This window comes from Gossypium hirsutum, chromosome D03 (assembly GCF_007990345.1).
Source record: "Gossypium hirsutum isolate 1008001.06 chromosome D03, Gossypium_hirsutum_v2.1, whole genome shotgun sequence".
NCBI lineage: Eukaryota > Viridiplantae > Streptophyta > Magnoliopsida > Malvales > Malvaceae > Gossypium > Gossypium hirsutum.
Genome location: NC_053439.1, coordinates 5,732,667 through 5,756,694, shown reverse-complemented (window position 1 = coordinate 5,756,694; position 24,028 = coordinate 5,732,667). Strand labels below are relative to the sequence as shown.

At 32.8% G+C, this 24,028-nt stretch overlaps 2 protein-coding genes across 16 annotated transcripts; one reads left to right on the top strand and one right to left on the bottom strand.

Moving 5' to 3' along the window:
- Positions 1-3,276: 3,276 nt before the first annotated feature.
- LOC107891407 (uncharacterized) lies at positions 3,277-7,744 on the bottom strand. Of its 15 annotated transcripts, none has more exons than XR_005911105.1 (8): positions 7,220-7,744; positions 6,729-6,800; positions 5,577-5,680; positions 5,308-5,376; positions 5,007-5,114; positions 4,513-4,834; positions 3,526-3,655; positions 3,277-3,424 (listed from the first exon to the last, which is right to left on the bottom strand). XR_005911105.1 is itself a non-coding variant. In XM_041089671.1 (5 exons), the coding sequence occupies exons 1-5, from the start codon at positions 7,265-7,267 to the stop codon at positions 4,669-4,671; spliced, it is 501 nt and encodes a 166-aa protein (XP_040945605.1). In that variant the 5' UTR covers positions 7,268-7,705; the 3' UTR covers positions 4,177-4,668. The 15 variants fall into 15 exon arrangements, 2 of the variants coding, with proteins under 2 accessions (XP_040945605.1, XP_040945604.1); XR_005911107.1 differs by having other exon boundaries at positions 3,526-3,632; XR_005911102.1 differs by having other exon boundaries at positions 4,513-4,899; positions 7,220-7,705.
- A 14,307-nt stretch (positions 7,745-22,051) lies between these two features.
- Positions 22,052-23,492, top strand: LOC107950411 (mitochondrial uncoupling protein 5). Its single transcript, XM_016885255.2, has one exon. It carries the CDS (start codon positions 22,367-22,369, stop codon positions 23,333-23,335), a length of 969 nt encoding a protein of 322 aa, XP_016740744.2. The 5' UTR covers positions 22,052-22,366; the 3' UTR covers positions 23,336-23,492.
- Positions 23,493-24,028: the final 536 nt, after the last annotated feature.

Genomic DNA, 24,028 nt, shown 5'->3' with positions numbered 1-24,028 from the left:
TCAGCAAAAGAAGAAACCGAACCTTGAGGAGATGTTAGCCAAATTTTTTCAATGTCAGAAACTCAATTTCAAAACACTGAGACGGCTTTGAAAAATCAGCAAGCATCGATTCAAGGACTTAAAAATCAAATTGGATAGCTTGCCAAACTTGTTTTGGAAAGACCACAAGATAGGTTACCTAGCAACACTGAAACGTGAAAGGGTTAGTTGAGCCTGAAAAGAAGTCAAAGCCAAAAACTGTTGTGAAAAGTGATGAGGTTGAGGAAGGTAAGAAAGAGCATAAACCGGTAATTAGAGAATACAAACCACGAATACCTTATCCAATAAGATTGAAGAGAGACCACACAAAAGAACAATATGGTAAATTTCTTGATCTCTTAAAAAATTTCATATTAACTTTGTAACAACCCATACCCGGCCTAGACGTTATGGCCAAATCTGACGATGTCACAAGGTAGTGCTTTCCGAAAAATATGTTGTCGCTAAATCCTCTTTTCTATTTAACCATTATTTTTCATTATCTTATGTTAATTTCAAATTGTGTCGTTCGTTTCCAAAACATTATTCATTTACAAATCATTATTCAATTTCAAAATGCTTTCTTATTGCGAAAGCTTTTAAACAGTTTACGTATTCATGGTTTTTTTTATAAAACATTAATTTTATTTAAAAACCTGAGTTTTACCCAACACTAGAAGATTTAAATCATAAAACTGATTAAAAACTAAATTTAAACAAAAATTCGTAAAGGCCATAATTACAGAAAAATAATCCCAAATAAAAGTAAAATCATAAATAGGTAATAAACAGTGTAAAAGAAGTCGTGTGGCCACCACTGAGTCCTTCGCCGCACTGATTCGCCTAAATCTGGGGATTACCTATACAGATTAAACAGAATGGGTGAGTTTACGTAAACTCAGTGTGTAATCCTCATACAAATAAACAGACAACAAACAGATAATCACAGTTTGGGCTTAAGCCCTTTTCAGTATCAATATCAGTATCAGTCCATTTAGGCCTTAGCCTATCTCAGTATAAAAACAGTCATGCAGTAGGGCTTTAGCCCATCATAGTATCAGTAGCAGTAATAGATATGCAATCACAAAAATCCTACCCATCCAGCCTTTACACACCATCTCTGTCCAACCCTACACTCCATATGGGGATATAATCAACCCACCCTTCCTTACACTCCATGTAGTACCGAATGCGGCACTAGACAGTAGTTTACAGCTGAGCTGCCAGTAAATTAGGCTCGAGGCCTTTCAGTACACTTCCTCCGAACATTATAATCCCCAACCCAATGCAATGCAACATACAAATATGACATACTATAACATAATATCATGCATGTAAACAGGGCATACAGTATCAAATCAGTGGGACATCATCAGGTTTAATCATATCAGTCATACAGTCATTTTAGTTAGTTAGGAGTCTAGGTAAGCTTACCGACCCTACAGTAGGTTCACAGTCGACTTGGGTGACCCGTGCAACCTTATCAGTCAAACAGTGAAAATGGGCCTACAAGCCCATGATGTTCGCCCGTGTGGGCCCACATGACCCAAATTGGCCTTGGCCTCATGATCCATTTTAATGTAACCCGTGCTAGTTAATTATTCATATGTGTTTCCACTATTTACTCATATGATCCTTCAAAGTTGTCTACTTTAGTCATTGTTACTAAATTATTTGTATCTTAAGCTACAGAATTCCGAATTAAGATCTGCAAATTTTTCTTGAAACCAGACTCACGTATCTTCTTACCAAAAATTTTTCAGAATTATTGGTTTAGCCAGTAAGTACAATTTATTCTTTAAAGTTTCTCCTGTTCTGCTGTCTGACAGATTCGACCTTTCTACACTAAAAATTATCTTATCGTACAGAATTCAGATGTTGCTCTTGTTTGTTTCTCTTGAAAGTAGACTCATTCAGGATTTTAAAAAAATAAATTATACCCATAATTATTTTTATATAATTTTTAATAATTTTTCAAAGTCAGGATAGGGGATTCCAAAATCATTCTGACCCTTTCTCACTAAAATTCAAATATCTCATAATATGAAATTATTTTGCTTACTTCGTTTCTTCTATGAGAAAATAGACTCAAAAATCTTTAATCCCATATCTTTTCATCCTCTAATTCAATTTCCATAATTTATGGTGATTTTTCAAATTTATCCTACTGATGTTGTCCAAACAGCAAGCAATTTCAGTTTTTCGCCGAATCTCTTATTTTTGTGTTTCGGGTACACACCTGGTTTTGTTTGATGCTAAAATAGTCCCCGAGCACTCCAAAGCCACAAAAACTTTAAATCAGTACGTTTACAAAATTCACGAGGAGAGCCTTAATCCTCGCGAAATGCTGCTGCCAACACCTCGAAATTAGACTATTGAACACAAAATAATCTCTTAAAATGATAACCAACAACTTACTGAATTTGCACAAGTGCTGCTTAACGCTACGAAATCAAGAGGAAAGAATGGTTTAAGGGGAACAAGGGAATTTCAGCAGTAGAGGAAAGAAAAGAAAAGATAATCGAGTAAAAAGCAAAAAAGAAAAGAAATTCGGTAGAGATGGGGGAGAGAAAACGTTAGAAAGATAGAGAGAAAAACGACTCTCTCACTACACCAAAACAGACTTTTAGCGGCACTTTTTAGGCCTTTAACGGCGCTTTCAGAAGCGCTGCAAAAAACGCCGCTAATGACAGCGTCGCTAACTTTAGCGGCGTTTTTTGAAATAAACGCCGCTATAGATCAAAACCTTTAGCGGCGCTTTTCCAAAAACGCCGCTATAGATTAGGACCTTTAGCGGTGCAACCACACAAAACGCCGCTATAGATCAGGACCTTTAGCAACGCTTTTTCACAAAACGCCGCTATAGATCAAGACTTTTAGCGGCGCTTGTTCCACAAACGCTGCTATATATAAAGACCTTTAGCGGCGCTTTTTCCCACAAACGCTGCTATAGAACAGACCTTTAGTGGCGCTTTTCACACAAGCGCTGCTAAAAACATATCTTTTAAAAAATAAATTTTTAAATAATATTTATTTCTATGATAAATATTATATTATGTTTTAAGGATAAATAAAAAATATTATTTAAATTAAATTTTCGACGAAAATTTTAACTTTAAAACTAAATATAAAATTAATAAATTTAAATTTAGAATTTAAAATAATAAATTAATAACACAATTAAAATCCAAAAGTTAGAACTCTTAAGTAAAAAAAAAATTTAGACTCAAAACTAAAATAAATAATACATATGCAAGGTAATAAAACATACAATGCATTTTCTTAATCAAATAAATAATACATTTACTTAATCAAGGAAATCTTGTACATCATTGAAGTCACACCATCAAATCTATACCCATCAAACTTATACTCCTCCAGCATTTGAAAGTAGATACCTCAGTACCTAAAGCAACAATTAAGAAATAATATTTACAACTGGAAGGGAGGAAGCCAAAATCTTTAAACAAGCTATTCATTAAGAAATGTTTAGGTAGAAGTACATACTTCCCAACTTCCATAATTAAAAAGGCGAGAATCCCACACCGAGTGGTGACCCCTTGACCCCGTGTGGAAGTAATGACCATCAGTTTCATCAAACATGTTCAGCCCATCTAACACATTATTGGAAGCATGGCTATTTTCATAAAACATCATTCAGATACAGGTAGATAAGAAAATAAAATTATGTTTATTAACTTTTACAAATTAAATCTTGTAATTGGATAAAGATTGGGATTGATACCCACTCTACTACAACAAATATGAAAATTATATGGAAAGAACATAGGAAAATATGTAGAAATAGAACAACGATGAAACTGTGAAGATAAATAGAAAGAAATAAAACAACAAATCACAGTTAATTGGTCTCTTATATTAGAAAAATAGAAGCTAAAATATTTAATCCAGCACAGCTCCAGTTTAAGCAACTCAATAAATGCATTGGACCTAAACGTGTTACTTGAGCATAAAACATACAGGCATAGTAAACTGAAATCCTCCTCTTCTACATGCCTTTATTATGAAAAAGGTAATTTAGATTTATACCTGCCTATAATTTAGATTTATACCGTAGGGAACAAGGATTTAGATTTATACCTGCCTATAATTTGCTTCTTTTGAAGTAACATGTAGCAAACAATTAGTCTATATGAATAAAAGAAATAAGAGTATATAGTAATATCCCTCTGCTGAAATACGCATATTCAGTCATATTCCAGTTCATATAACTACTGCTAGGATTTAGATTCATAACTGTTGATAATTTCTTTGAATCAATCTATAGGAAACAATCATCATCACATAAAACCAAAATCAGAGAGCAAATAGCAATTTCACTCTGCTAGAATATAAGAAGATATTAAATCATACTATACCATCAATGCATGATCCATCATATTCCAGTTTATATAATTATTAGATATAATATGATTAACCCAAATGAAGACCAACCAACATATTTAAGCATAAGGGTATGGGCAAATAAATTACCTTGATTAGCTTTGGATTATTTTCAACGACACGCTTAAGACCTTCATCAGTAATCCTTTGGCAATCAACCAGGCTCAAGCATTGCAAGCTACCTTGGTCTCAACCAGTTATTTTGTAAAAGAACATCATCCGTAATCTTCTCATTCGGTGGCGGATTTATGAGAATATCCCTCCATAAAAGAGGATCATTCTGAAATACAGATCGCAAAGATGTGCAAACATTCTCAATAAGAAAAAGATCCCGTACACCCAAATAGCCAAGCGCCAAAATAAGAGCTTCATGAGGGGTTCCTTCATGTCCCTCAGCACGAACCCCACAGTCCTGAAATTTTTCATTTTCCTGATCAACCGAAACCATATCTTTATCCCCAAAAGACAAAGCATCCTCTACATTACAATGGAAAACCACTGTCAAACTACCCAATACAAATGAAAACTAACACCAGGCTAAACTAAGTTACAAGGAATAAAACAATTGAAAATAAAGGCACGACCTTCATTTTCAATGCAGCCAGCTATGGCATTATCTGACAACTCATGCTGAAGTAAAAAGCTAGCAATAAGAATATTTTCCATACACACTTCTTCTCTTTGCTTCAGTACTGAGCAAAAAATAGTTAGCAAAAGAGTTAGCAAAAGTAGCAACTAACTGCTACCTGATGAACTAATCACAGCTTAACGAAGCTCAATAGTTTCAAATTCTTAGCTAATTAAGCTTCGAAGCTAAAAACAACATGAAAAAAATGATAAAAGAAGGCAAATAAAGGAAGCTTAAATAATAATTCGATTGCTAACGTGATAAAATCTCTGTATTTGATCTTGTGCATCAGGAGGTATCTCTCTTCCAGGGACGAAGGGATTTTTCTGTTACAGCAGAAAATCAGATACTGCTTAAAATACAAATAAAATGAAATAAGTAAATCCAAGAACAAGTATTAGCATAAAATGAAATAAGTAAATCAAAAGCAACTATAGAACTCCAGAGAATAAAATTTTAATCCTGTATGTAGCTAAGATCTTTAACCAATCAAATATTCCACAATGAACCAAGATAAGAACACAACCTCATCTTGAGATGGTAGCGTGGAATTTTTGGACTCCTGTACAATTTGATCTTTGGCATCCTCCATGCCTGACGTAGCTCCTTGTAAACCCCAGCCAATAGCACCTATGATAGCACACAAGTAATTTGAATAAAAACTTCACTAATGCTAGAAGTTCGACAAATTAGGCAGCACCAAAAAAAAAACTTGGTAGAAAACAAAATACAAAATCTTTGTAAATACAAGGCAAACATTATAAAAAAGGCTATGATGCAAAAAAAAATTCTCAGAGAATATCCATATCTACTCAATACCAATTCGTAACATAACAAGCCCCAAATAATTACTAAAGGAGTTCACCAAAATTCAAGGAAAAATTGAACAAAAATTATAAGCAGTATTTATTCATCTTATTAATGACTTTTCAGGCTTAAAATACAAGTATCCCATCCCTAAATATTTACTTGCTGAAACATATATGTTCTGCATCAAAACCAATTATATAATTGCAGTAACAATGATTTCTATTTGGTCTAATGATTTTTTTGGCCCTCCAATTTTATAACAAAGTTATTTTAGCTCTCCATTTAATTTTTTTTATTGTTTTAGCCCTTAAACTTACCAAATGAAATACCATATGTCTTCAATATAAGCTCTAAAATCATCTCTAAAGCAATTAGACACACATAATATGCATCCAAAAATCGACCAACATTTCAAGATTTACAAACTAAACATGAAAGACAATAAAAAAGAAGAAAACACTATGTTTCATAACATTATTAGGATAGGAAACTAAGGCTTATATTAAATTGGATAAATGACTAAATTTTGGACAAACCAAAGCAGGAATTGAGTTGAAAACATAACATGGAACACAGATCAAAAGATGTTATGTAATTGCAGATCCAAATAGCAAATAAAAGATAGGAAACTACATTAAAGAAAACAGCTTTTTAAAGTGACCAAAAGAGCAAAAAAAAATGCAAAATTCCAAAATCAAAGTCAAGATCTAAACATCCATACATCAAGAGGTAAATTTTTTAAGAAATATAATCAAGGCATAAAAGATTTTGCAACAAAAGTTGTACATAAAAAAGCTTCACTACGCTGACATATCATTTACCATAAACTTTCCACAATCATCTGTAAATTAATATTCAAATACATTACCTAAAGTTGAAGAACAAGAAACCACCAATAACAACAAATGAGCAGCATGCTACAAGGAGAACCACAAGAAACCTACAAACATTAGAAACAAGAGAATAACTGAATTCTTAACACACAAATTCTGAACTATAAAGTCCATACAGACTCAAGAAGGGAACGGAAGTTATATATATCGAAGAAAACAGAGGCAACATAAACAACTTTTAACTTGCGACATTTTTATTCAGCAAAAGTAAGTTGATTGCGATCATACATAATTTACATCTTTTGGGATCTACCAAGAATTTAAACTAATTAGCAATATATTAAACAAGTGTCATATACAAGGTCTCCTGTGAAGCTCTACACGAGACTTAAAAACAAAAGTAAAACAGTATTAAAAAAGTTGGATCAAACCCAGATCTTTAAAATGAAGACTGTTTTCGGAGAAATCCACCTAAACCCAAAATTCAAAAAAAATAGAAGAGAGAAGAGACGAGGGTTGAGCTTACAAAGCAGCCATCATCAATGGTATAGATGTATTTCTTCGTGGAAGCCATGTACCCAAAGCACCTACAAGCAGAATCCTTGAAAGAGATAGAAGAATCCTTAGGACCCAAAATCCTGTTGATGTCGTTCCTATTGTAAAGCTCATAATCGAAGCCTTCAGGGACCTTGATAGTCTTGGTTACAAATTAAAAAGACATAACGTGCGTGGATATACTGGTATTGGGTATAACCAAAAGGGTGTTTTTTATTAAACGTTTGCGGCGGGGATAGCCATTGGAGAGCAGGAGAAGAAGGGGAAGTAGAGAAAACAGTGAAGAAGGAGTTCAAAACATCGTCGTCTGGTAGCGAGATGGAAAGCTGGGTTCCTTTGATAAGGTTAGGTGAAGAGGAAAGAGAGAAAGGGAGAGGGGAAAGGGTAATAGGAGAAAGGACTTGCTGAATAGAAAGGGAACGGGTATGGCCATGGGAAGATTAGGGATTTCACGGGGGGGGGGGGAATTTGGGGTAAAATGGCGTCATTTTAAAATGATTTTTGCAAACGCCGCTATTTTTTTTATCTATTAAAAAATTATTTTATTTTAAACAAAACGAGTTATTTGCTCTACTAAAAATCTTTTATTTTATCTGTTAAAATTATTAGTTAAGTCATTTTATAAAATATTTCTTATTTTTTTAAATTAAATTTTTATAAAAAAACTAAGTACTCTCAAAATAAATATAATAATTTTTAATAACAAAAAAAATATTAAATGGCTGTAATTAATTATTAAGTTAGAATTATCCAATGTAAGCAATTAATCTCTCACATATCAAATTTCTATTAAAGATTAAGACATTAATCGTGATTTTATATGATTAATTTTCGATCTAATCTCCATTTTATTAGAGATATTTCTTCCTAACTAAAATATAACTATTTTGCTAGATGTTCGATGTGGAATGATTTTAGTTTTTGTATTTCATTTTTATTTGTTATAATTTGGTCCTATCAAAAATAGATAGTTACCTATCCATAACCCCTAACCCCTAATCCTTAACCTCTAACCCCTAACCCCTCTTTTACAATTATATAAGAACTTAATTAATATATAAGTTAAAAAATACTAATCAATCTAAACCTTAAACCCTAACCTGACCCTAGTCTCTAAACCTTAAATCACAACTCTTAACCTCTAACCCCTAACCCTAACTACTAACCCCTAAACCTTATTTAATATATAAATTTAAAAACACTAATTTATCTAAACCCTAAACCCTAACCCAAATCCCTAACCTCTAACCCCTAAATCTTATTTAATATAAATTAAAACATACTGATTAGTCTAAACCCTAAAGCCTAACTTGACACTAAATCCATAAACCTTAAATCCCTAACTCTTAACCTCTAACCCCTAACCCCTAAATCACAACCCTTAAACTAGAATCCCTAATCTATAATCCCTAATTCCATAATCTATAAACGTTAAAATTGTAACTCCTAAACCGGCCTTAAATTCTAAATTAACCATATACCCTAAACCATATATATTAAACCCTAAACTATAATGATAATTAATTAAATATTTTAAAATTAATACTATCGTATCTTTTACAATTATATATGAAATTATTTAATATATAAATTAAAAATCAATCAATTATGTACCTAAAAATTTTTAAAATTATTTTAAATAATAGTATTTTAATTTTTTCATTTTTAACAAATATTTTTCTAAGTTATTTATTTCAAATTATTTCTACGTGTCATTATTTCAAATTTATCCATTTTTAAAAAATATTCAATTAAAAATAAATTGAATTTTAATTAATTTATAAACAAATTAAATAGTAAATAATCAGATAAAATATTTTAGCGGCGCTTTTCCAAAAACGCCGCTAAAGATCTGAGCATTAGTGGCGCTTTTCCAAAAACGCCGCTAAAGATCTTAGCATTAGTGGGGCTTTTCCAAAAACGCCGCTAAAGCTCTGAGCATTAGCGACGCTTCTCCAAAAACGCCGCTAAAGCTCTGAGCATTAGCAGCGATTTTTCAACAACGCCGCTAAATCTCTGAGCATTAGTGGCGCTTCTCCAAAAACGCCGCTAAAGACCAGGGCATTAGCAGCGCTTTTTAAAAAACGCCGCTAAAATCCCTAAAGGTCAGAAAACGAGCTAATGATCATTTTTAGCGGCGCTTCCCTAATGCTCGATCTTTAGCGGCCTTTTTTGGAAAGCGCCGCTAATGCTCAATTTTTAGCGGCGTTTTTTGTACAAACGCCACTAAAAACGCCGCTAAAAGCCTGTTTTGGTGTAGTGTCTTTTTTTTGAAAAAGGAAAAAGTGATCATATTTTGGATATTCTCCCCCATAATCCCCTAATTCACTCCTAAAATCGCTCCCTCACTTCCCACTACACATCCACCACTCAGAAACCCAATTCAGTACAGCTCTTGTCGAAAATAGAAGCAAAAATACAACTTTTGTCATCCCAAAGATTTGAACCCATGACCTCCCTCACATCAACACTCCACTTATCCACCAGACCAGCAGACCCATTCTGTTAATTATTTTCCAACTTTTACTTAAAAGCCTACTGACCAAAGATAGGGCTTATTCATAAAAATACCAAAATTTGCCCAAGCCCAAACACTCCAAAAACACATAACCACTAAAGCTGACAGATGTGTGTATTCCACATTCACAATACCCAAAATTAAAATTTTGGGGCGTTACAAACTTACTGTTTGTTGAAACCCTTTCGCGGATGCCAAAGTATGTAAAATTCTTAAAGAAGCTATTAATAAAAGGAAGTTAGATGACTTGTCGACTATGGAGCTCAATGCAGTTTACTCGACAATTCTCCAAAACAAACTACCCAACAAACTTAAAGATCCAGGGAGTTTTACTATTCCTTGTCTTATTGGTAGTTTAAATGTTGAAAAAGTTTTGGCTGATTTGGGGGCTAGTATAAATGTCATGCCTTATAAGATGTTCAAAAAACTTGGTCTTGGGGAATCTAAATCCATTAAGATGAGTATTCAATTAGCGGATAGATCAATTAGATATCCTAGGGGTATTATTGAGGATGTACTTGTGAAAGTCAATAAATTCATATTCCCTGTTGATTTTGTGGTATTGCACATGAATGAGGATATTGAGGTACCTATGATCTTAGGTCGACCCTTTTTAGCCTTTGCTAGAACTGTTATTGATGTGAGTACTGGTGAACTTGTGCTTCGTGTAGGTGATGAAAATATTACTATTCAAGCATGTGATTTTGTGAGTCCCTAATGAGCGAGATGGCTCTAATTGTTCTGTTAATGTTAGTAATCACGTGGCTCAATGTTCTTTGCAGGAAATCCCTCATGAAAAGGTGTTGGAGCCATATTTTATTCAAAGTGATAGAACTCGAAGGACAAGTGAAGAGTGAATGGTGCAGCTTGACGAACTAGATGAATGGCGAACAAAGGTTGATGAGAAACCAAGAAAGCAAATGAAATAACAAAGCAACACCATGATGTGCATGTAAAAAAGAATGAACCAATTCAAAGTTGGGGACAAAGTACTATTAGACAAATCGAATCCATGAATTTTTCCTTCAGAATTTAAGTTAAGAGGGTCTAACCCATTTGCGGTAAAAATCATTTTTCCATATGGTACAGTTGAGGTAACACATTCTGAATTCAACACGTTTAAGATAAACAGTGTTCATCTCAAACCTTATTTTGGTGGTAAAAATGATATCGAGAAAGAAGAGCTCCAGCCCCAAGATCCACTTTAAATACTGAGCTTAAAAATGAAAGTTGAGCTTAGACTCTAAATAAGCGCTTCTCGGGAGGCAACCCGAGTATTTTTGTATTATTTATTTTACTTTCTTGAAAAAAAAACTTCAAAAGAATTACATTCATTTTTATTTTTATTACTTAAAAAAATTAAAAAAAAGGGTCACACAACCGGGAGACACGACTATGTGGGACACACGGTTTGGACACACGGGCGTATCCTAGGCTGTGTGGATATTGGAGCTATTTTTTCCAATTTTATTTCGACATACACGACAATAGAGAGTTACAAGGTTCAGAGACATGGTTGCGTGTGACACACGGCCTAGCACACGGGCTTATGGTAGACCGTGTGACCTACAAAGCCTCTCACACGGGTGTGGGAGCAGTAAAGGATCATCACACCCGGCCTGACACACGACCGTGTGAGTTGCACGGTTTGGACACACGGGTGTGTCCTAGGCCGTGTGCATATTGGGTGTATTTTTATTTTTATTTCGAAGCTTCACACGGGATAAAAGTGACCACATGACCTGGACACACAAGTGTGTCTAAGGTCGTGTGAAACTTGGATAATTTTTATTTTTGGATTTTAAATGGACACACAGCTTGGAAGGGTACACATGGGCATGTGACACAGCAGTATGGCCCAACACGAGCCTTTACATAACCATGCCTTTGTTTTCACCCTAGGGTTTTCACATTTCCTTTTCATTTGTTTTACCTAGCCACTACTCTTCCTTTCTTTTCCTACCCCCACAGTGGTTCATCCCCTTCCCAAAACCCTAGCTACTGTTATGTAACTCCCCTCATCGATCCGACCACCATGCAACTACAAACCTCCCCCTTTCTCCTTCACTCAACCACCACTTCTTCTTTGTCGATCTACCTGTGCCAACAACTCTCTACCTTTCCCCGATCCCCCTTCTCTCTTTTTTCCTTCCAGACTTGACCACTATTCCCATCACGCCGCCATTCGCCGTCTCTCTTCTCCCCCGATCTCCTCTTTTCTTTACCACCCAACCTCTTGTAACCCCTCTCTCTCCCTTCAGTTTCCCTTCCTCTGTGAACACATTGTCCACATTCCTCATTGACCCGAGGCAACACTGTCGATCACAACCCTATCCCTGAGACCTAAAAAATGGACTTGGAAAAAAATTAAGGCCCATTTTCTATATGGGTCGGGCCTTGGACAAGATTTTTGGCTCGAGCTTGACCCAAATATATTATATTATAAAAACAATTATATTAATTATATATGTTAAATAATAATTATATATATTTATATTAAATCACTAACTCAATAACAATTAAACCCATTACCCAAAACCAAAATAAAATTACCCAACTAGATAACCCAACCTAAAATATAAAATTTTAAATATTATATTTAATACAATAAAATATTTTATGTTATTTATTTATTTTTTCTTTCATATAATAAAATATTTAGTATATTTATGGTAATGTTTTTAATATTAATATTTTTAATGTGTTAGAAAACTTTTATTTGTCTTTTTAGTACATTTAGTGTTTTATATTTTCAAATAAAAAACTAATCTAAAAAAATCAAATATAAATGGGTTGGGTCAGACTTAGATTTATATTTCTTAAATTGAACTTGATTTAGACAAAATAAAAAGTAAGCTTATTTTAACTTAAAGAAATGATCTAAATAGATTGGATTGGCCCAACCTCGGCTCCACCATGATCACTTAGTCCTTACATTTCAATTTTAAATGAAACTTCTTGTTTGGTCCCCAGACCCAACTATACCCGGTAGACTCGTGGTAGGCTTGAGCATACATTAAATAAATAAATAAAGGTCTAATTTTTTCCCAACCCCTATACTCATTTCATACGTAACACCCATAAACTGTATCCGTCACTAGATTAGGGTTACAAGGCATTACCGGATGTAGTATGATTTATCACAATCATTAAACACTCTTTATGCACCAAAGGATAACTATACTTTTATAACATTATCAAACTTAAATATTCACATATCAATTATATTGCTAATCATAATATACAAATCATCACTATTCAAAATTATTAATTTATTCAATTCGAACTTATATCTAAACAATAGAACATGTTCCATACTTGTCAAATTCGAAGTAGTATGAATACAGCTTAAAAAAGTTTAATCACCTAAGCAACATTATAATATGGCCGTATATACTTTTGCTATCACTATGTCATGCGCCAAGCACTATGGTCACATTAAACATTTAAAATCACCCGTACAATTCATAGTATACCAAATTTATATGCTTAATAGTCAATTCTAATTATCTATACTGAACCATTCAAAACAAAACAAAGTTGCATAATTTACCATCACAACCAAACTCAAATAATCTAGGCATATTCAACCATCCATTTTTCATAATCACTACATAGTTAACATAAGCATATTCGGTCATTGCATATAAATTATTCACTCAATAGTACATTTATATAATACTATGACCGAACCTAATTTAATCAAATAGTATATCCAAATATGCAACATAACCAATCCATAAATTTAACCATTTTAATACATCACATATCCAAATACACAAGCACATTATAGCCAAATTTTGTAACAACCCATAAGGCTGAATATATATACCAACTATTACTTATCAAATAACTTAGCTAATGACTTAACATTTTCAAGACTGCACTATAAGACTTATACTTACCATAAATCATGACTAAATTTATCACTCATTATCAAAACATATTAAACAAATTAAACATAAACTTATCTTGACCGAGATCATACATACAAACATAAACATAGCTACTATGTTTCATATAGAATAAACTAAGGCCACTTTATTAAAACCGATTTCAATAAGCACATAATCAAGAACTCATACCATAGCTGAATATACATAATTAACAATATCATTTCAAGCCAATTTATCAAAAGCATAAAGACCAAACTTAACTCTTTACCTATATACCATAACCGAACCTATATAATACCAAAACCAGTCACTCCATACAATTATGACATACTTACTAATACCAATCCACACACACATTCAACTTAATATATATCATCTAATATATATATAAATTTGGTATTTAGTTTATCTCATAACCGAATCTATCCAACACCATATGCATAACAATTATATACCTAATATAAACTTAAACCACATCCAAATATGAATAAGCAAAAGCTCCATTTTTAATCATTTTACCATATGCATCAATACCAAACTCAAACAAAAAGAGAAAAGCCATTTTCGCATGACTATTAATTACATATAAATATTTGTACCCAAATCAACGTTTCGACTATGCTATACATGCCATATACTTGAAAACAACTTAGTAAAATACCGAAAGAAAATGTCGATAGTGTGATCGGCTTTGCTGACGATCCCTGAGTTCGTAATGACCTCAAAAATTTATAAAACAAAGTTAAACGAATACAAACACACACAGTAAGCTATTTTGAGCTTAGTAAGTCATAAGCAAAAATATACATTATCACTAAGTTAACCAAAACTGAATATACATATTCTCTAGTGCAAGGTTATCATTTAGATCTATCACACACATACCATATGGCTAATTGTACACATAAACATGAACTTACTCAAATCTCAATATTAAAATCACATATACTACTTTTGGTCAAATATACACAACCACATATGTATACACATAGTTCACATTTATAACTTTAACATTTATATAATCAACTTAATAACTAACTTACCTTATTTTCATAACTTGATATAAGTACATACCTGAGCGCTTTTAATTCGATTTCTCATTTAGTCTTCACTTAACATTGCTCGTTGAACCGTTCGGAATTAAAAAGGATACGCGGATAGTTAGAACACTCGTACAATGCCAACGTCCCAGACGTGGTCTTACATGTAATCACATATCGATGCCACTGTCCTAGACAGGGTCTTACACATACACACAAATCGATGGCAACGTCCCAGACGTAGTCTTACACGAAAACACATATCGAAAATCCTATCTCATAACATAAGTATCCTATCTATTCCTAGGGTTCGTACGGGGCTTTCAGACAATGATTATCGATCGAATCAAACTCGAAACAAAATCTCTATCTCAACATTCACATTCGGCCAAGGTATATAACAAATCAAATAATTCAATTTATCACATATCATTTATATATTCTTGAATTCAACAACATTTAAATGCTTATTGACTTACCTCAGATATCAATGGATGAAATCAACTAATCGACTACTTTTGACTTCTCCAGATCTAATTCCGTTTTCTTCGGTTCTCGATCTAAACATATTCAAATTTAACCCTTTTAATCATCAAATCATTCAATTTTATCCAAAAACACATAAATGGATAAATTACCATTTTACCCCGTCATTTTACACTTTTTGCAATTTAGTCCCTATTGCATAAAACACAAAATACACAAAATTTGCACACATCATGCTAGGGCCGAATGTTCATAGTCTTCATACAAGTCCACACGTTTCATTTATTTCGCATTTTAGTCCCTAAAAATTTATTTTCACAATTTTGCCCTAATTACTCAAATTCACCAAAAATTCAAAGACAAAACATGTTAATCTAACACATATATTTCATATTTCATAAACTAATATCATAAAACTCAAACATTCATCAATGACACATTTCAAAATCATCATCAATTCACAAAAATGAAGCATGGGTTTTGAAGAACATGAAGCAACGATCTTAAAAACGTAAAAATTATCAAAAATCGAAACAAAAACTAACCTTAATCAAGATGAACAAGTGCCGAAACCTAGCCAAGCTTTCTTCTCTTTTTCTTTCTTTAGTTTCGGTGTAAAAAGATGATGATAATGGCTTATTTTTGTTTTATTTTAACATATATTAACATTTTATTGTTTTATTAAATTAACCTATAATAATAAATATATAAAACATATAATTTTAGGCTACTTTTGACCATTGCCGCCCACTATCATTAAAATGGCCTAATTGCCACATAAAACCTCCATTTTATAAAGACAACAACAATTAAGCACTTTCATATTTAACCCTCGAATTTTCACTTTACGCAATTAAGCCATTTTCTCAAATTAAACACACAAACAATAAAATTATTTCACGAAACTTTCACACATGTAAATTCACACATAATTAACACATAAAATAATATTAAAATATTTTTCAGACTCGAATTTGTGGTCCCGAAACCACTATTTCAATTAGGGTCAAAATCGGACTGTTACATCATACTTAAAATTTAATCTATCTATTTTTAATTTTAAGAGTTTAATCTCTCTATTATTTTGATTTAATAGTTAAAGTTCAATGGATACGACTGTGATAGAATTTTAAAAAATAAATTATTATGTGACATTTTTTAATTAAAAAATTACTGAGGTGGTCAATTTAAAATTTCTTAAAAAGTTATGTAAGAAAAAAAAACTACCAACTTTCACTCTTTCTCTAAAAATATTATTCAACAACTTTATAATCTATGATTTAGATTTAGGAACCTTATAACTCCATATTCAAAATCGGAAACTTTGCAGCTCTAGATTGAACATTTTTATTTGTTTATTTTGCTTTCCACTTATGTAATTATTGGTCACATAAATAATTTTTTTAATTTAAAAATAATAAATATTCTAATTTAATAAAATTATTTTGACCGTGTTATTTATTGGATTTTAATTTCTACTATCTCGATATTCCATATCAATCTTAACGAATCAATTCATACGACCATTATATACTCACCTCGATACTCAACCATATAATTAACATTTATATGCAAGAAAATAAATCGATCCCGAATCATAAAGGTACAAATCGAAATCTCGCGTCACTCGTCGACAACTCTTTTTTTCCTTTTCCTCTTGACGATTTAACGTCGTCTTTAGCTACGTACAATCATACAATAGATAAGCAATATCAATTGTTATCCAATTCACATTTGAATACAAAGTCAAGCATATTTTGCATTTTATTTAATTTAGTCCCTACATTTGGGACAAGTGTAACATTTGATATATACCTTTGGATTAAAATCCGATTTCACATTTATTTAGAGACCCTATACTTTCTATTCCTACCATAATTTCATAATAGATTTTCATTTTATTCAATTTGGTCTCTAACGTAACAAAATTAACAACTACGCTTATTAAACTTTACAATTTAGTCCTTTTCATAATCTAAGCTTAATTTATATCAATTTCAAGCCTAATTCTTCAATTTCTCAATAATGACAGCTTATCAAAATTTCAACAATTAAACAAATTGATACATGGACTATCTAAATTAAGCTTACATGATCACAAATCTATAAAACTAAAAAAAGTAACTTAGGGACTTACTTACAATTGGTGGTCGAATGTTAACTAAAAAATGGTGTTTCCTTTCTTTTTCACCTTTAATGGACGGTCAACTTTTGGGAAGAAGATGAGCTTTTATCATCTTCCACAAATTTTGTTATATATATGTAGATTAATGGTTTATTAACCTTACTTTATTTTAATTAAGTCATTAATTAATTCATTATTAGCTATTAATTTAGTTTAAGTGAAATCTGTAACACCCCAAACTAGGCCTAGAAGTTTAGGGTCGAACTTGGATGAGTTACACCAATGCATTGAAAACTTATTTCTTTTCGAGATTTTAACTTTGAAAACCAGAAATTCATTTTTGTCGGTTTAAGTGATTTTATAGTTTCATGTTAGAAATTGACTAATACGGACGAGATTATCAAAAGGAAAACTAGGCAAACCCAAAGACAATTTACAAACCCAAAAGATCAAATCACGTTTATTACAGTGCAAGAAATCTAAACTCTCGTACATCGTCTAACCCTAAAACTGATGTTTTCTTGAACAGATAAAGGTAAGACAAAGGGCGAGTTACCAATCACTGCGTATAACCAGACTCAATACAAATAGGCAAAGCATACTACAAAATTTGTAGCAACGCAAAGAACTTAAGAGTAGTTGTATAACTAGTACGAACAATTCTAGAGTCTTACAGAGATTTAATCAAAGGTAGTACAACGGAACAAAGAAAAACATAATATAGTAGAACAAAACTAAATGGTACAGAGCAGAGTAGAACAAAATAAAACAGAATAGAATGGCGCGCAGAGTAGGATGGAACAAAGTAGAACAGAATAGGGCAGAACATAATAGAATATAGCAAAATAGAGCATGTATGTTTATGCAAATGCAGTATTTTTCAAACAAATCAGAATGCAGATTTATCAGAAACAGTATTTTCAAACTTTGTTACACACCAAAATAGAGTTCTCCCCCGAACTCATCCATCCATAACACACTAATAAAGTCATCCCAGGTTGCCCGGCAACAATGACCCGCCACCTCTGGTTGCTCGACAATGATGGCTTATCAATATGCAGTTAAACTACTAATCAAATATATGTGATCAAGCCACTAATTACGTAGATCATTAACTGCAAGTACAAACTTCCTCCTTTAATATCAACCCAAAGTCTCATGCATTGTATCATGGCATGCATATGTAGAATTAGACTAATGAGCATTGTCTTTCAATAACAAAATCAGTAACCATGAGAATCCATGTTTTGTAAAATAGACTTTTTGAACCATAACAGGTCATATCAGATTTTTCATGAAGTCACGTGTATGATTATAAAACAGAATCAGCAACAATCTGTCTAACATGTTCAGATATCGCATATTCTTGATCAACAGAGTAACGCAAAGGCGTACCAACAAACTTAATAGAATACGAATCGTACCTGATAATTCACACACATTGACGATAGCACATTACGTTCTGATGGATCTTACTCACTTAGGTTGAAACATAACAGATACACGTACAGATCACAAGTTGTTCATCATCAGTCTAACTTGTTCAGATACCACATATATCATCCATATATCAGTCTTAGAGCATCAGATAGTCCTCTTACGAATAAATTTAGATCATAAATACATTGTGGAGGTCAGTGCTTGTGTTGGGCAACACTCATGGCCTCTAAAATAAGATTTGGATCCTATTCATATGCCACACAGCCTGGCCATACGCCCATGTCCTTGCTCGTGTGGCTCATACAACCTGGGCACACGCCCATGTCCCTGACCGTGTGGTTCTAAAACATAAATAGTGAGTTACACGACCTGAACACATGCACATGTCCTTGCCCATGTGGCTCACATGGCCTGGGCACACATCTATGTCCTTACCCGTGAGGATCACACGGCTTGGGCACACACCCATGTCCTTACCCGTGTGACTCACACGGCCTGGGCACATGCCCATGTCCTTGGCTGTGTGGCATCGACAGTCTCGTTTCTCAACGACTAAAAATGTAAAAAAAGGGGTTTTGGCACCCACCTAATACGGACTCGATGTAGGAGCAACAAAGATGATTTCTCGTCTCTAAAAAACAAGCAATTGTCCAACAAAAAGTTAACTCACAGTCAAATCGCTAAAAACTAACATTCTAAAATCGAAGTTACGTTGAAGAACTTTCGACACCAGAACTTAAATCAAACTTACCAGCAAGCGAATTAAACTAAAATGAGAAGTCATATCTCGTATATAATCAACGTAATGTAACATAGCAAAAAGAAATAAACTTGAAACAGTACAGAAAGAAGCCAAAAGTAACGTTAGAAAATAAAATAAAATAAAAAACAAAATGAGAATCATGAACAGTAAAGGAAGTTTTTGTTTTGGGGAAATTTTAACTAAAATAAACTATCCCATAAGGCAATTCAATAAAAACATCTCCATAACTTTTACTGAGACTTGAACATAAGACCAAAGGGTGAGCTAAGGCCTTAGCACTTAACCAATAGGCTCATTTTTTATATTAATTGCACACAATTAACTTATAAACCACAATTCCAGAGTAAGGGTTTAAGCAAAATAACCAAATTTCCAGAAATAGGATTCTAACCCAGAACCTCACACACAGAACTAGAATACTTAACCACTGAACCAGAACAATTTCCTTAACAAAAATTTCCAAAGACTAAACTCAAAAATAAGGGATGACCACTTTTGATTTCAAAATCCATTTTCTTCTAACCTGATTTTTGGGGTGTTACAAAATCCATTGTCACATTCCACTAACATCTATTTCAAATTGGTTTACTAATCATTTTAGTCCCTTAGATAATTGTTATCTAGGTTCTCAAGCCTTTTTTTTAATTAAAACTCTGTATAGTGATTGGAATTTTATAATTTAGTCCCCGAGCCTTAATTAATCAATTTTTTGGCTAAATTGCTTAACCGAGTTTCAATATATTTTTATAACAATTCCGTAGATTTGTGGAAATAAGGTCTCAAAACCTCATTTTTCGACACCATTGGAAACTGGGTTGTTACAAAATGAGTCCCTGTACATTAGATCAAAAAGCAAATTGATCCTTTTTGTTAAATTTTTCATCAATTTCCATTGTTAAATACCGCATGCCACGTGTACCTTATTTCGATGCATAGGGACTAGTTTTTAACAGTAGGAATAGATGAAATTTTTAATAGAATGATTAGTTTATTATTTGATCTGATGTACATGGACTAATTGCCCATTTTTTAAGTAGATGAGCAAAATGCAATCCCATTTTTTAAGTAGATGAGCAAAATGCAATCCAACTCCTACTACAAAGGTTGTACTTTTACCAACATTAATACAATAAATATAAATCAACAATACCAGAAAAATATTTGCAAGGCATATACGTGTGTATATATAAAAAACCAAAAATGAAAACGGTTCATACTAGACTTACTCATGGGTTGGGCCACCAACCTAGGTCCAAAATCTCGCCCAAAAAATGAGAGGGTTTGGACAAAATATGAGACCTAAAAAATGGAGTTGAGTAAAATTTAAGATCCATTTTTTATATGGGTCAGGCCTTGAGCAAGATTTTTGGCCTGAGCCTAGCCCGAATATTATATTATAAAAATAATTATATTAATTATATATGTTAAATAATAATTATATTTATATTTATTCTAAATCACTAACCCAATAACAATTAATCCCAGTACCAAAAAAATTTACCCAACGAAATAACCCAACCCAAAATATAAAATTTTAAATATTATTATATTTAATACAATAAAACATTTATTTTATTTATTTTTTAATATAATAAAATATTTAATATATTTATGGTAGTGGTTTTTAATATTAATATTTTTAATGTGTTAGAAAATTTTTATTTTAGCCTTTTTTTAGTGCATTTAGTGTATTATATTTTTAAAAAAAATCAAATATAAATGAGTTAGATCAGACGTAAAATTACCTTTCTTAAATTAAATTAAACTTGATTAAGAAAAAAAGTAAAATTATTTTTAAAATCAAACTCGACCCAAACTTAAAAAATTAATCTAAAAACAATGATTTCGCACATCCTAAACTCAGCTCAACACCACCATGGTCACATAGTCCATCAATTTTAAACGAAACTTCTTGTTTTGTCCTCGGACCCACCTGTACCTAGTAGACTTATGGCAGGCTTGAGCCTACGTTAAATAAAGAATTTTCCCAATTCCTATACTTATTTTATACTTAAAATTTAATTTATTTACTTTTAATTTCAATATTTTAATCTCTCTACTATTTTGATTTAATAATTCAAGTTGAATGGATGCTACTGTAATAGAATTTTAAATTTCTTTTTATCATATGACATTTTAAATTTTTTTTACAGAGGTGGTCAATTTAAAATTTCTTAAAAAGTTATGTAAGAAAAAAAAAACCTACCAACTTCCCCTCTTTTTCTCTCAAAATATTATTAAGGAACTTTATAACTCCATATTCAAAACTGGAAACCTTGTAGCTCTAGATTGAACATTTTTATTTGTTTATTTTGTTTTCCACTTATGTAATTATTGGTCACATAAATAATTTTTTTAAATTTAAAAATATTAAAAATAATAAATATTCCAATTTAATAAAATTATTTTGACAGTCTTATTTATTGGATTTAATTATTGAACTATAAACAAAGGATGGAAAGCAAAATTAAAGGAAAAAAAAAACCACTATTGATTAAGCGATGAAGAATTGGCATTGGGTGAATCCCCCACGCGACCAAGCTCGTGCGCTGCTATAAATACTCATTCCCTCATATGGCAAATAAATCATCCATACATTTGCTTTGCTATATTTACCAAAAAAAGAAGCTTGTAAATCTCCCCAGCATATGTCTCAAAGGCCTACCGTTCCTCACTCTTGTTCATTAGCATTTGATCTTCATTCCCATTTCCTGGTTTCTAGTGATATGAACCCTAATTCCATTTGGAGTCTTTAGTTATATTTCAGTCCTTTATTTTTTTTTCTTGATCAATTTTGTTCATTCTTTGAAAGTTTTTAGATTTTTGTTTTTGAGAGAATTTTTTAAAAAAATGGGAGGAGTCAAAGGTTTCATTGAAGGAGGCATTGCATCAATTGTCGCCGGTTGTTCAACCCACCCACTGGATTTAATCAAAGTTCGAATGCAGCTTCAAGGTGAAGCCCAGGGCCCTACCGCGGCTGCTCAAAATCTCCGCCCTTCTTTAGCTTTCCAGACCAACAGCACCCCCTCCTCTACTGTACGCCTCAGACAAGCCACGGCGGCGCGTGTTGGACCTGTGGCTACTGGGATTCGGATCTTTAAAACCGAAGGCTTCAGAGCTCTTTTCTCAGGTGTTTCCGCCACCGTACTCCGCCAGACCCTTTATTCCACCACCCGGATGGGAATCTATGACATCCTGAAGCATAAATGGACCGATAAGGAAACGAATACCATGCCTCTCGCCAGCAAAATCCTCGCTGGGTTAATAGCCGGGGGTATCGGCGCTGCCGTCGGGAACCCAGCCGATGTTGCAATGGTTCGTATGCAAGCTGACGGACGCCTCCCTTTATCTCAACGCCGTAACTACACCAGCGTCGTTGACGCCCTCGCTCGCATGACCAAACAAGAAGGCATTACTTCCTTGTGGCGTGGCTCATCGATGACGGTGAACCGAGCCATGCTGGTGACGGCGTCGCAGTTGGCTTCCTACGATCAAATCAAAGAAACGATTTTGGCAAAAGGGTGGATGAAAGATGGGCTCTGTACACACGTGGTGGCGAGTTTCTCGGCTGGATTTGTGGCGGCGGTGGTATCGAATCCCGTTGACGTAATCAAGACAAGGGTAATGAACATGAAGGTGGTGCCTGGGCAAAGGCCACCGTATACCGGAGCTTTGGATTGTGCTATGAAAACAGTGAAGGCGGAAGGGCCGATGGCTTTGTATAAAGGGTTTATACCTACCATCTCCAGACAAGGGCCGTTCACGGTGGTGCTTTTCGTTACGTTGGAACAGGTACGAAAGTTGCTTAAGAATTTCTAAACTATTTTAGGACGACAATGTTTTAAGTAGAATGAAATAATAAAGTTTTCCATGGAATCTGGAAGCAAGAGTTTGTGTCTTTGCTTCAGATTGTAAGAAAATTTTGATATCTGCAATTTTCATCATCATATATTATTTTCTCTATTATATCACCAAATAATTCTTCCAATTTAAGTTATGGCGATTGCTGCTGATTCCTCATTACGCAGCGGAAGACGTGAATGAATGGAACTATATATTTGTTTTTAACCAGCATAACACTTTCACTTTTAATCTATGTCTCATTCCTTCTTTGTTTGAGTTTAAATTTTATTTCGAAAGTCCTCCAATTAAAAAATAAACCATTTTTTTATATTTAATTGAGTATTTGAATTTTAAAAATGTATAACAAATGTCTTCAAATTCTTTTAAAATTTTAATTTTTACTTTTTTTTTTGCACTTAATTAGTTACTTAAACTGTCAAAATGAATTAAAATGATCCTATGACCATTAACTATAAAAATCAATAAAAATTATAAAAATTATGAAATTTTAATAAAAATAAAATTTATTAAAAATTAGAAAAAATATAAAAATTGTAAAAAAATCATAAAAAAATTGTAAATTTTGTAAAAATCATTAAAAAATTATAAAATGCATCAAAAAGTTCTTTTAACCATTAGCTTTAACTGTTGACCGTTAAAGTTAACGAC

Coding starts and splice junctions, on each gene's coding strand:
- LOC107891407 (XM_041089670.1), bottom strand. CDS start 7,267: ATGGCTTCCACGAAGAAATACATCTATACCATTGATGATGGCTGCTTT. Junction 5,681..6,728: donor TTCTTGTTCTTCAACTTTAG/GTAATGTATTTG, acceptor GTGCTATCATAG/GTGCTATTGGCTGGGGTTTA. Junction 4,835..5,307: donor AAATACAGAGATTTTATCAC/GTTAGCAATCGA, acceptor GAAAAATTTCAG/GACTGTGGGGTTCGTGCTGA.
- LOC107950411 (XM_016885255.2), top strand. CDS start 22,367: ATGGGAGGAGTCAAAGGTTTCATTGAAGGAGGCATTGCATCAATTGTC.